This window comes from Ambystoma mexicanum, chromosome 10, assembly GCF_040938575.1.
Source record: "Ambystoma mexicanum isolate Mex_15411 chromosome 10, UKY_AmexF1_1, whole genome shotgun sequence".
In the NCBI taxonomy this organism is placed as follows: domain Eukaryota; kingdom Metazoa; phylum Chordata; class Amphibia; order Caudata; family Ambystomatidae; genus Ambystoma; species Ambystoma mexicanum.
Window position 1 is genome coordinate 186,910,363 of NC_090932.1, and position 14,234 is coordinate 186,924,596.

Consider the following 14,234-nt stretch of genomic DNA (forward strand, 5'->3'; position numbering starts at 1 on the left):
AATCGCAGGGGGAGGGGTGCCCGTAATTGTTCCAGCTCCACCCATCTGGGGCGGTTTGTCATATTTTGCCAGGCCTGGACCTGGGCCAGTTGGGCTGCCACTCTGTAGGCCTGTAGGTCTGGGACCCCTAGCCCTCCCAATTTGGAGCTCCCCAACATAGTTCTGAGAGGGATTCCCGCTTTCTTACCTCTCCAGATAAAGTTCAGAATTTTCCTCTGGATCCCTCGGAGAGTTGGCGTGGGGATTGCCACTGGTAGTGAGGCGCATGTGTATAGGAATCTCAGAAGGAGGTTCATCTTGCATGCAGTGATGCGCCCGAGCAGGGAGATCTCTTGGGTCTCCCAGCGCTTCAAGTCGCCTTCCAGTTCTTTGAAGAGTCAGGGAAAATTGGCTTTGTACGTATCCCTTGGGTCAGCCGGGATGTAGACCCCTAGATAGGGGATGGCGCTCTTTTCCCATGTTATTGGGCACATCCTAGTCAATGGTTCTTGTTCTGCTGGGGTGAGGCCAATACCCAAGGCGGATGATTTATCGAAGTTTATGGTGAGGCCTGAGACTTCGCCGTAGCTGGCGATTTCGTGTATCGCGTGTTTGAGGGTTGAGTGGGCCTCCGAGATCGTGAGCAAAATGTCATCCGCGTATAGGGCGAGTTTATGGTGCGTGGGGCCACTTTGTATGCCCTTGATTTGGTCATTCTGCATAATTTTTTGTGCGAAGGGCTCCATGGTGAGAGCAAAGAGCAAGGGCGACAGTGGACAGCCTTGCCGGGTTCCGCATGATAAGGGGATTGGGGCCGAGTTGTGGCCGTTGATCCTCAGGCTTGTTTTAGGGCTATCATAGTTGGCTAGAACCATCGTTTGGAAAGCTGGTCCGAAGCCGAAGGCCCCTAGGGTGTGTCTCATAAACGTCCAATCCACCCTATCAAACGCCTTAGCTGCGTCGAGAGCCACTAAGACTAGTTTTTGGGTGTTCCGGGAGGCGAGGTCCACCAGGTTTAGGGTTCTCTGGATGTTGTCACCTGCTGTCCGGTGTAGGATAAAACCTGCCTGATCGGGGTGGATGATCTTCGGCAAGATGCGATTCAAGCGGGTTGCTAGAATTTTTGAGTATATGTTCGCACCGAAATTTAAGAGTGCGATTGGTCTGTAGGATGTTATGCTTCTTGGGTCTTTTCCAGGTTTGGGCAGGAGGATGGTGGTTGATTCCTGCATCAATGGGGTCACGGCACCCGTTTCCTTGAAGGAGTTGAATAGGGTAGCCAGCTGGGGGGTCAGTTGTGCTCTGAATAGTTTATAGAACCTGGTTGAGAAGCCATCTGGGCCGGGGCACGTGTTTTAAGTGATTTGATGGCCTCCTCAATTTCCTCCCCTGTGATGGGCTCCTCCAGTTCGTCTCTTGTTGCGTCGGAGATCCGGGGCACTGCTGCCTGCTGCAGGTATTCCTGCTGTTGTGATAAGTTTCGTGGGGTTGCTTTCATGATTTGGGCTTAGTACTCTATTGCAAGGCGTTGCTTCTCGGGCTCTGAGTATAGTGTGACCCCGTTGGCATCACGCAGGCCCGTGATTGCGTTGATGCGTCTCTGCTTGGCTAGTTTTGCCACCAGAAACATGTTCGCCTTGTTGCCCTTCGCATAGTATGACTGTTTGGCCTTCGCCATTAGCTGGGCGGTTTGTTCCGCGTAGTGGGCTTCCAGTTTTTTCCGTGCCGTACGGATGATCCGTTGTGTTTTGGGGGACTAGCCTTTCTCCTTGTGGAGTGCCTCGGCCTCTCTTAGTTCGTTCTCTAGGGCCGTCCGGGTCCGACGTCTGTCTCGATGGTAGGCCGCACCTTGGGCTATTAGGGAGCCCCTGATTACTGCCTTCATGGCGTCCCAGTTGTTCGCTAATGAGGTGTCTGAGGCTGATTTTTCGTTAAAGAAGTTTCTTATTCCCGTTGCGATCTTGTCTCTGGTGGCCATGTCGTTGAGGATCGGGTCGTACAGCATCCATTTACGCGGGATGTTGGGGTTAGGGTTATGAACCCGGAGTTCCAGGAGCACTGGGGCATGGTCGGATATCGCTCTTGTGCCAATGGTGACCTCTTTGACTGAGGGGAACGTATGCGGGGAGATCAGGAACAGGTCGATCCTTGAGAAGGTGCGATGGACAAAAGAGTAAAAGGAGAAATCTTTTTCGTCAGGGTGGAACACCCGTCATGAGTCTATTATCTCCAGCGTCCTGAAGAATCGAAGGAGGCTGAGTGCTTGGGCGAAGTCGCTTGGAGTCGGAGGGTGTGATCGGTCTTTGGTGGGGTCAGGAACCCCGTTGAAATCCCCGCCGACAATTGTTTGGCCCTCCACAAAGCTAGCGAGAGATGTGCCCAAGGAGTCATAGAAGTGTGACTGTCCAGTGTTGGGAGCGTATACTGAAATGAGGGTATATAGGTCTCCCATTAGGAGGCATTTAATCGCTGTAAATCGGCCTTCTGGGCATATTTTCGTTTCCAGAATCTGTGGGTTCAGATCTTTCCTGAAGAGAATCGCCGTACCTCCTTTTTTATTTGTGCCAGAGGCGAAGAATTGGAGCGGGAATAACCGGGATCGAAGGCGGGATACATCTGCCGGCAGCAGGTGGGTCTCTTGAACCATAGCTATCGCTGCGTCTTCGTCACGAAGTTTCAGTAGAATTGCCTTTCGCTTGTTGGGGGAGTTCAGGCCATTAACATTCAGGGAAAGGATCCGAAGCGACTGAAGGTCCTCTGAAGACTCACTCCCCGTTCCTTGGGTTGGGGGGGGTCAAAGGGTGGTGGCTCAACTGCCATGTCTGTTGGGGAAACTCTTGATATCATCCTGCACTTGAGGTTTTAACGCAGAGCCCCAACGGGGGGCCGCAACTTTAACAGGGAGGAAGACCGACATTGTCAGTACGGTCGTACCTAAGGCCAACAGGGCCAACTGTCCCATCACGTATCGTGTACTGTGGGTTTCCAAGGAACAAAGGGTGGAAAGTATCCTTGGAGTGGGTATGAACCATGGGTGTGGCCCGCCGCCACCGTGTTCAAGGTTGGTGAGCTCGAAATCTAGGTGGCGGGTCCGACTTCAAGCAGGGGCATCTGTGTCCAGGCTTACTTGCTGACGGAGCCTGAGATCGTGGAAGCGTCCCCGTTCATCTCTTTCTGTTGTTCCGCTGGGTCGACGACCATGGCGTGCGTTTGGGCTTTGGAGAGGGAAGCGGTCCAGAATCTTCTGTCCCCTCTGGGATTGGCGTGGAAGGATCTCGGGGTGAGGTTGGGTGTAAGATTTTCTCAGCGTCTTCCAAGTGGCTGATTCGGCGTAGGGTGCCATTATATGTAAACTGGAGAGCTGTCGGAAACAGCCATCTGTAACGGATCTGTTGCTCCTGGAGGAACAATGTCAGAGGCCGAAGTGCTCTTCTTTTCTGGAGGGTGAGTGGTGAGAAGTCCTGGTATATTTGAAGAGGAGTGCTCTGAAAAGTGATCTCATCTCCTTGGCGACTGATCGCTGATATTGCCTCTTTCGTCGTAAAGAAATGGACCCTGGTGATAACAGCTGGGGGGGGTCCGAATCTGTCCCACGGCGCGGGCAGAGTCTGTGGGTCCGGTCCAGCAGGAGCTGGGATTTGTCCAGATCCGGGAGTAAGGCCTCGAAGAAGCTTCCCACGTAGTCCCCCACGTAGTCCGCTAGTTTGTTGTCAGGGATAGAGGACGGGACGCCCCGAATTTGGAGGTTATTTCGACGTGCCCTATTTTCCAGGTCTTCATGTTTGAACTCCAGGATCTCGTATTTGTGATGGAGGGAATCGATAGACTTTTGCACTTCCCCCAGTGTGGTAGCGTGATCCTGGGAATGGTCCTCGATCTCTCCGAGCCTCTGTTCAAGTTCTGTGACCCTCTGATCCGTTTGGTCAACTTTAGCGGTGAGTTCCGCGAGGCAGGCGCGGAACTCCGATTTGATGTCCGCCATGAAGGCTATCAGGTCTCCTTTGGTGGCGAGAGCACCCCTATCCTCTTGTGGCTTCTGTGGGGTCAGTTTAGGAGGATCCTGTTGCTTGGGTTTCTCCGGAGCCGTAAACATGGTGGAGATATCTGTGCCCTTGCTCACCTTTGTCTGCCTCGACATGTTGCTTGTGTCAGGCGGTCTTGATTAAGAGAGTAGCAGCGAGGCCTAGGACGGCGGGAGACTGCACTCGGGGAGTTCCTCACCTCGACCCCCGCTCTGGACTAGATCTGGGGGAGTGGGCAGGGGCGCCCCAGGAAACGTTGGTGTGGGGAGAGGGTCTCCGTCGGGGATGATGCAGGATGGCCGCGGGGGGAGGGGTGGAAGCCTGCTCTCTCGGTCCCTCAGAGTGTATGTAAGCCGTGGTCGCCGAGGCAGCAACCCGGAGTGTTCTGGGTCGCCTTGGTTTAGATTCCGCTCCCCCTCTCCAGCTCCTCAGTGTTCTAGGGCCCCACTACCGCCAGGTGCGGAGTGTGCTGCTGGGTTCCGGCTTGGCGGCCATCTTGGTTTCTTCGGTCGAAGACAGGGGAGACGTTCAGCCGCTGAATTCTGGTAGAACGCCTCCTCGGTCGAGGGCTATGTTTAGCCAGGTTGTGCCATGTCGGTTCCGGTCGCTTTAGATGGCATTGGCGACGCGGAACCCCGCTTAAAACCGCCGTAATTCGGCGGCGGGCATCCCACGGGCGGCCTCAGAGGAGCGACCACATCGATGGCGCTCCAAGCCACGCCCCCCCAACAGCCTCATTCTTAACAGTTGTTCTCTTTTCCATACCCATGACAACGGGAGAGAGGAAGGTCATGTTAGAGTATGGAAGAGCAAGTGCTGGCAGTGTGGTAGAAGTAGCTAGGCCTCTGTAGTTAAAGGGCACCAGGTTGGTAGTGCAGTGAGGAAATGGGTCACCTATATACATCAACTTCATGTGTACCATCTTATCTTGGAGCCAGAGTATGTGCTATAGGTTAGGCGGAAGGGGCGTTGAGGGGAGTAGAACACATAAGGAAGCAAGGTACTTGGGGAGAGCAGTGATATTCTCTGCGCTCATACCTTTGGGCACCCGGGAATCTTTTAGGCACAGCTCTTGTAATCCGCTTTACCATCAAAATGTTTGACGCCTTATTGGACCCGAGCCAGTCCATGGCATAAGTGTACACACCCATTATGCGGGTTGTTCCGTGTTCCTTCTGGTCACAATGCTCACAAGGGTCCCAAGCCTTTGAAACGTGGGGAAGGTTGAGCTCTTGTTGGGAAGATGTGGGCGGTAAAATGATGGACCAGACAACAACTACATACTCAATTAGGTTTGTGTCAGGTCACTGGCACAGTGATGTCACTGCACAGGCATTTTCTACTGCACCCAACACCACTGTAGTGGTCTTCCAGCGCAGTGGATTGTCTGGATAGTAGGGTTTTGTGCCCTGTCTGGAAGGAACCAGATCAGGGTCTGTGGGGGAAGGGGAAGGGGAAAGAATGAGAGCTTAACAGCAGCATCAATAGGATGGAAATGTAACAAACAAACGGAACGTTACAAGTGAGATCAAGGGGTGCACGTGTAATCACTGGTAGTAGGACAAACTATTGTTGATGATAAAGAGGGAATAAATCCTGCTCTTGGCACACCAATTGCTAGTGTGAATAAGTCCCATGCAGGCTCTTGGACTGGAGAGTTCTAGTGCACTCAATGCATGATCACTCTAATGAGGCAATGTGCCCTGAGGCGGCAGGCAGATCCTGTCCGCGAGGGTCCCTTAACGAGGGCAGTGGTGGCGTTAACAATCGGCCTGCTGCTACGTTCTCTACACGGGTGCTGATGGTGTTTTATTTTTATTTAAAACATTTTCTTTAAAAAGGAACTTACCTTTCCTGCATGTCCTGGTGCAGTGCAGTGCTGCTGTAAGCCTCAGTCAATTTTCATTGTCGATGACTGTGACGTCATTAACATGAAAACCGGACTGAGGGGGACAGCAGCACTGTGCAGTGCCGGGCACCAAAGGTAGATTTTCTTTTTATATTTAAAAAAATAAATAAATGAAACATAAAAGACATCAATACCCATGTAAGAAACTACACGGTTGCTAAAGTGAGGGGGAGTGGGGACAGGAAGGGGTGCTGGCTACCCAGGCTGCACGGAACGTGGGCTTGTACTAGACAATACAGCCCACGTTCCGAGTATCCAGAGTGGTCAGCACCCCCCTTCAGGGGGTAAATGAGGCAGTAAGCCCAGAGACAGCGGGGCATTACCGCCAAAGGTAATGCGCAAAGGGCCCATAGTTACAGGCACAAGTGTAGCGAGGGCCTTAAAGGCCCTGCTGGCATTACCGTGGGCGTTAATGGCCTGCCGTCAAGGGGCCTACTGCCATTAGTACCCCAGCCCGTTAGACCGGGGTACTAATGTTTTTTTGCCGGCTGCGACATGCGTTGTGTTTCGCAGCCAGAAAAAAAAAAGATAAAGTTTTTTTAAAAAAAGTGTCTGCTGTGGACAGAAAACATAGTCCGTGGCGGCCATAGTCAACACAAAAAATGCCCACCTTGGAAAAGAGAGAAGGGACTACGTGTGGTCCCTTCTCCCTTTCCATATTCGTCTGAAAAGAAAAAAAAAAAAATACTACGACCCCTGCCACGCGATGCACGCAAGTGCGTCCACAGGATTACAATGTGGTATGGCTCGGAAAATAGCCAATCCACAAGTAGTGTATCCCGTGGATTTGCATTGCCGGGTACTAATGAACAATAGAAACCAGGGCACACGTACAACAGTTCCACAGGGAAAGTTTACTGAGCTTCTAAAAATGTTTTTTCATCTTACTGTGATCACAATTCAATGTGTCATGCTCGTTGAAGCTCGGCAACGTAGCCAAAGGCCATCAGTGTTTTCCCAGGCATCTTCGGAGTTACAGATGTAGGCCGTAGCTGCCTAGTGGCCCGATATCATGTGTCAGCTTCAGCTAGTCTTAGCTTCCCTTTGGATGATGGTACTGGTTTCGTTTGTTCCATTTAGGGTCTGAGCCTCCAAGACCCAGCATGGAAATCCAAGACTGGTAGAATGTGGCATGCATGACTTGGGGCCAGGCTGTCATCAGCTGGTGCAAACCGCTGCTAATGTGTGAGGCATCTGAAAAGAGAAGGTTGGCCCAGCCCTCGATGCCCCGGAATAAAATGTTTCTAAAAGCTAAATTCTCAGTTTCTGCAGGGGCTGAGATTTCTCAATGACTTTTCGTAAAAAGGTAACACTTTTAAGGGCTGCCTTCCATCATGCTAGGTTCTCTAAAGTCTCAAAGCCTCCGGGAACTGCATTTATTATTCTCACCCAAAGGAGCGAGCGAAAGGGCGCAAGAGGAAGTCCAGAATCCCGCTCATTCCCCGTCTCTGAATTCCAGGTCAGTGATGTGCGAGCGGAAGTGACAGGGAGAAGAGCAAATCACCCATAAACCTTATGGTGACGTGAGTGAATAAACTCCAAGGGTTTACTCAAGTGAAGTGCTTGAGAGAGTCAAAGTTCTTGCCGTTCCGACGGAAAGTCGTTTCCCATTGCATTCTCCTTACAATTATGTCCAATTTATTCCAGATACCTATAAAGATTTCTCTTTCAAGCTCAATTTTACATTTCCACTTTAATCTCTAGGTTTAGTTACTTCCTAGATCACATGATATGTTGCTAATAAAAATTCTGTTTTAAGTAGATTTAACTATAGAATGACGTCAGACATCCTTATTAGAATTATTGGGGCTTTCTGGACAACTTCTTCACTGTAAATAATGAAATTGTAGTTTCAACTAAGTTTCCAACTGTTATCCATCAGCCCTCTTTCCAAATTGTACTAAAACGTGAATTGTATTCCTCTGTCCAGACTAAGGGAGTTTGAGGTGTAATCATGGATTGGATCCTTTTTCTCATGGTCTCCAAGCATGTAATAATCCAGGTATGAACTCTATACATTCATTTCTAGTTTTCTGTATGTTGGCGTTAAGTAAAAGTTCCTCATAGGAGTGATTTTTAACTTAGCTATAGACACATCACTTGGACCTCTCTGCATGTAAAGGGGCAGCGTGCATACATTACACCAATGGTATTCCGGGAATATCAAGATTAACCTTGGGTAAGTACCCGAAACAAACGTGATCCCTGGAGAACGTACAACGATTCGAGCAGTGGTGGGAGCTAGTCCTGATCAATGTGTTCAGAGCCATCCAGACGACGGGTCCTCTACCCCACTCATGGGATCACTCAACAAGTGTCCCAAATATACAAGAAAAAGGCCTTTTGGAACACCAAATTTGCAAAAGCCAGGGGTCTGCAACCTGTGGCTCCACGAATATCATGGACTCTCACAATCTTTTCACCAGAGACTATTCTGGCTAGGGCTGTTGGCAGGTGTAGTGCAAAGCACGAGGGCGTCCTTTTCCAAGTGAAGTGGATCAGGAAACAAGTGGCAAAAGAACCGATCACTGCCACTTTTTAAGATCAGTCTCATTTGTGCGCGTTTGTAAAGCTGAGTCATGAAGGGGGTGGCTCAGTTTCCTGTTCAGCCGGACAAATGCAGCTGCCTTCCTACCAGCATGGATTTTCATGCAGGCGAGAATGCTATGGATTCCTTTGGAAGCCACCTAAAATTACCAGCCGGTAAAAGCAGGCGGATTCCATTATAAATGGCTCTCACAAGCAAACTGCAAGAGGCATCTACAATTTTCCACCAATTAAGCAGCAAAGTAAAGAGTAAAGGTGATGTTGCCCATGCTTTACTTTAACTTTTCCACTACGTGGTGGACAGGTTGAAAACTGCAAGCAGGAGAACCTTCACGCTTAAGGGCAAAAGGAAGTGGTCCCATGTGTGCAATTTGTTTTATTTGAATATGATGGGTCCCGCCCCCCACGCCCCGCGTGGAGAGCCAAAAGTCAGACGCCTGAAATAGACCAATAAGCATCATTGATCAGGACCAATAACGATTCACAAAACAAATTCTCCAACAACTTGACTCATGAATCAAAGACAACATCCTAATAAAAATCCTACGCGGCTTCTGCTACACTCTTACTACAATTGACCAGGTTTTCAATTCTCTTCACATCCCGGACAAACAAAAGGTAAGGTCAATACAAACGATCGATCGATCGATCGATGCAGACTTTCTCAATTTTTCTAAGGCTTTTGATGTGGTTAATTGCTCAAGATAACGAGAAAATTAAGGACCGTAATAATCGACCTCGCCCTGCTGAAATGCCTAGGCATCACCACTGAGATACACATATGCCTGGCCCCAAAAGATGAATGATAAAAAAATGGGGTGTAAAAGAAGGACGTGCTGCTCCCCATGCCAAAGGGTGCCACATAGAATCATCTGAATGTTTTATAAACAATGAATTATCAAACCTCATGCAGGCACTTAAAGAATGATGGCTCATATGTACTGGAGACAACGTTATAGTGTGCATCTCGCGACACTATGTATTATCTTCTCGTTCTGCAGCAGATTGAGCAAGCAAGGTGGCATCACGGACAAAGAGTCAGTAGCAGAGTCCAAAATGTGTGCCAGTAAAGGGGTAGCAACAGCGATCAAAAGAGAAACCGATCTAGTGGCAGAGGTATGGGTGTAGTGAAAAAGATGGGTAATGGCTGGAAGTGAGCTAGCAGCAAGACAGAAGAATTGACAAAAAAGGGAAAGGAAAGAGTAAGTAAAAGGGAAAGACATTTAAAGCAACAAAAGAGCGCAAGTAATTAACAGAAACAAGCAACAGGATATCAAAGGAGAGAGCGGCAGAGGAGTTTGCATGCCACATTTTGGAACAAAGTTCAATGATCTTCCAGGCCCTGCGCGCCAGCGTGGCTATTCGGACGCGTGCATCTCTCAATGTTAAATCCCTATACAAAAGCAGATTTAGTTCAATCTCTGCATTCCTCTTAATCTTTGAGTGCACTAATTTCTCCATTAAATATGCACCTTCCCAGGCACTCATTTATGCGACTTTAATAGTTCCTGGGTGGCAGGACTGGAATACCTCCTGCTCCATGAAGTCCAGTTTCCACCCCCGACACCAGCTCCTGCTCTACAACTTACCTTAATGAGATGTATGAATGAATTCTCACCACCACCTGGGGCACGGCCAAATAAATTAGAGGCTTTCCAACACCAATTTTAATCCTATGCAGACGATTCAATCTTAATTGCACAGACTGGAAACAGCCTATAAAAACAATCAGATGTGGTTCAATCACACTGTCAACCAAATAAATTGCAAATCAACAGGGTAAAAAAAAAAAAAAAAAAAAGAAAAAAAGGACCAAAAATAAGATGGTTGAGATTCTCTGATAAAAAGAATGTGACCTCTTCCACCTACTTGGGAGCAGGGAGACGGGGCAGGAGGTGAATTCCCGTTTATGAAAGCAATATCTTGCCATACGGACTCCAAAGCCTAAAAGAGCTTAAGGATAAAATAACAAAGTTACTCACCTTAGTGACTACCGTACTCTTCTCCATAGTCCCCTTTCCTTTATACTTTTGGGACATTCCGTCGGCCATGAAGGACAGAATGTCCCAAAAGTATGGAGGAATGGGGACGGGACATCTGAGCAAGACTCATACATGCTCGGGAGCAAACTACACCCCAAGTTGACCGTAATGGAAGGTATGGTCGGGAGCATCATACAGCACCAAAGAAACTGAACTGGATAGTTCAGCCATCTTGGAAAGCAAGATCTGGATAACAGATCTCTTGTGCCCCAGGAGCAACATTAAGCCTCACAGCCTTAGAGGAGGACACATCCCGAGAACATATTTAGATGGAGCGGCCAGCTCTTTTGAACCCACCAAACGAACAAGTGTCCCCTACCTCCCAACAATGAACTTGGCTGGCATGGGACGATTAGCCGTTGATTAAACCAGGCAGTGCTGGACGGTGCTAGGTTACACTTGGTTACACCAACTAATCATGATTGTGGATGGCGCCAGTGCAAGCGCTTGCAGTATTGGGGGCTGGGCAGTACAGGCAACTCTGAATTATTTGGGTGTGTGCTCAGAGATTGTTGCATCACAATGATTGTCTCCGTACAATACCACCTCGAATCCCAGTCAGGCCTAGAAGGGGGGATGCCCATCGGAAAGTCCCCTCAGCTAAAGAGTGCAAGGCACTGCTCAAGGGACAGTTATTGATATTTAATTTCTATTGCGCTCGTACACAAGTGTTTCAGAGCGCGACAAGGTAAGGGAGGGGAACAGGGGAGAACAAAACAGCAATCTTACTAGGCCCAGTGACATTGAGAACGCGCAAGTGCATGGGAGACCATACCAGTTTGTATCAGGTGCTTTAGGCTATGGGCTTTTCTCAGCTCTTTTGTCCTCTTTCGCCTCAAACATGGTTGGAGCCTTACACAGAGGCAAGCTTTACCTAATATTTTTGTTTGTGTAGAAATATTACCGTTTATGTGTCTAGTTCCGTCATTTGGGGGAGGAAAATGGCCGCTGCGGTTCTCTTCCTGCCCTCTCAGTACAGAAACTCTATATCAAATGAATGCATATCACAGAGGTTGCCCCCTCATACCTGAGCCAGCTCCAGGAAAACCAGCACATCCCCGTCAATATCCACCTGCATCAGAGAGGCTTCCATCAGGCCCGTCACAGTGTACTGCTCTGTAAAACACACATTATATTGTGTTAACATGTGGGACAGAGAGTGGGTGGCCGCGACATAGAATGTGGGAGACACAGATTACGCAGAGAACATGAATCATGCTTGAGTGTCCAACTAACAAGAGGGACCGCAGAAACAGGAAACCAGAAAGACATTTAGTGGGAACCCGGCACAAAGAGTGAGGAAGCCAAAAACAGCAGCAATTACATAAGCACAGGCGCAAAACTGACACAGAAGCAATTGTAATGCACAAGCAGAAGTACCAACATGAAATTGTCAGCAAAGTAAAACAATGACAAAAGACAGGATATTTGGACATAGAAGCAGACAGTAAACATAAGTAGGAACATGAAATGTGAGACAAAGTAGAGGCATACAAAAGGGCTGAGACCCAAAACACACTTAGAAAAAGTGACGGGCCAGAAGCAGAAACACGAAACAAAGATAAGCAGAGGTGCGAAACCGAGAAAAAAAATAAAAGAGATATGAAACGGAGAAAGAGAAGTAGGCCCTTAAAGTAAAACAGACAAAGCAGACTTCAATCAGATAAAGGAGACAGGACATGTAGACACATAAGCAGACAAAACAAAGACAGCTAAGTAGTCGCGAGAGAAGCAAAGATGACCAGCAGCAACAGTTCAAGGCGGACAAAGGGGTACTGACTGAAAGAGAAGATTTCCAAACCAAAAGCAACATCGGGTAAAGGCACACAAAAGGAAAGGGGTCGAGTACAGGGCCACTAAGATGGGCTCAGCAAATACAGCCCAACCAAGAGAGAGGCAGCATGTGTGCATACCAGGAGAAATGTGCAGATGCAGAGAGGGCACAGATAGGCACACAAAGCGAAAGGATCAGATCCACACAAAGAAATAGGAGCAGAAACAAGGAAATAGATTGCCAGGCAGAGGAAGAGGAGTAGGGGGGACACATGCACACACCAGGAGAAACAAACAGGAAAGAGGAACACCAACAGAGGGGGCGTTACAAGCATACTCAGTGAAGGGTGCAGAAAAAGAAAGCAAACGAGGGGGACAATGCAGGTGCAACAAAAAGAGCAGCATACACCGACACATCAAGAAGAAGTGCAGGATAAGGCTGGGCAAAGAGGGGGAGGGGCAGATGCAAGCCCACCAACAGTAGGAGAGGAGCAGATACAGGTACACATTGAGAGAGGTGACGGATACTCCTCTTTAAGAGAGCTGGCAGGCACAGGAGCACCAACACAAAGCACACCCAGAGAGGAGAGCAAATACTCAGTGCACTAGGACAGATGCATGTGTATGCACACATTTGTGCAGAAGTAGTGTGGTATCATGCTGTAAAAGCAGACACTAGTGCAGCACAGGCAGTGCACATGTGCAGGCACACCAGCATTGTATAGGATGTATGCACACATGACATCAGGATGGAAGGGCTTTGCACACATGTCGTAAATGTGCCGGCACATCAGGGTTGCAGAGAATGCACACCCCTTACATGTTCAAACTCACCTATAGTGTTGCAAGAGTGGTGCATACATATAACGTACATTCACAGATACCAGGGTGGAACAGGGTGTGCACGCACATCACACATCTGAAGAAACGTCAAGATGGCATGGGCTGTGCACAGGTCCAAACATACCAGCATGTCACATGTGCAGCCATGACAAAACAGGATGCCACATTTCGGTTCAAGAATTGCATGCATAGACAAACCAGGATGGTGCACCTGATATACATACACACACACACACACACACACCTGTGAGGGCCACCAGGTGAGGAAGACACAGGCGATTGGCAAGGATGATTAGCTCGATGGCATCCAGATCTGGGCAGGCACTGAACTGCCCCGTGTAAAGGTACTCCAGAACAGCCCGCATGCAGCTCCTCGTGGTGTACGGGATAAGTACCTGAAAGAAGAAAAAAAACTCTTGGTCAGCAAAGTCATCATTGGGAGGCCCCACCAGATCAGCACAGATCACCAGGGGTCATCCCAGGCTTTAGAGGGGTCAGAACAGGAATGTCTGAAATCAGCACCGTTCTTGCCCTTGCCACCATAGATATCACTCTCTCTCAGCACTCGTTCATCTACAGGCCACCACCAGCCAATTCTGAGGTCAATACAGAGTCATCAGGGGTCAGCAGAAAGTTGGGCGATACTAGTGCAGCCAGCAGAGGGGACAACTGGCTCGAGACAGGTTGGACAGCATCAGTGAAAGGGCCCACATCCCCACCGGAATCAGCAGTAGCACCAAAGGGCAGGGAAGGATGGGATCAACGCTTAGACCTCCGGGGCTGGCCAGCATCAAAGGCTGAATAAGCAAGACAACCCAGCTCCCCGCATAACGTGTTTAGGGATCGCACTAAGTCACCCCACGGTCCCGGGCATCTCCTTCCTTGCTGAACGCCCTGTCCCACAAGATGGTGATTGCGCAGAGTGGAATCTGGACTCTGCAAGGCCGTTTCCTCCGAAGCCCCAATATGCGACTGGTCCCAATGGAAGCATAGAGCAAAGTTTGATGGACTGTACTAGAGTCTCGCCCCGAGATACCCAATTCCCTTTACTTCGGCCTGCCCCTAAGTGACATGGCCGCCAGGGTAGATTCTTCATTGAAGAGGTTAGCTACCCTACAC

General features: G+C 49.1%; 1 protein-coding gene across 3 annotated transcripts in view; it reads right to left on the minus strand.

The window, feature by feature from the left end:
• RHOBTB2 (Rho related BTB domain containing 2) overlaps window positions 1-14,234 on the minus strand; it is a 314,611-nt gene that overhangs the window by 7,906 nt on the left and 292,471 nt on the right. For all 3 annotated transcript variants that reach the window (XM_069617690.1, XM_069617691.1, XM_069617692.1), the window contains 2 exons: window positions 13,360-13,510; window positions 11,527-11,615 (listed from right to left, as the gene is read on the minus strand). In XM_069617690.1, coding sequence (XP_069473791.1) covers window positions 11,527-11,615; window positions 13,360-13,510 — 240 coding nt within the window. The remainder of the gene's footprint in view (window positions 1-11,526; window positions 11,616-13,359; window positions 13,511-14,234) is intronic.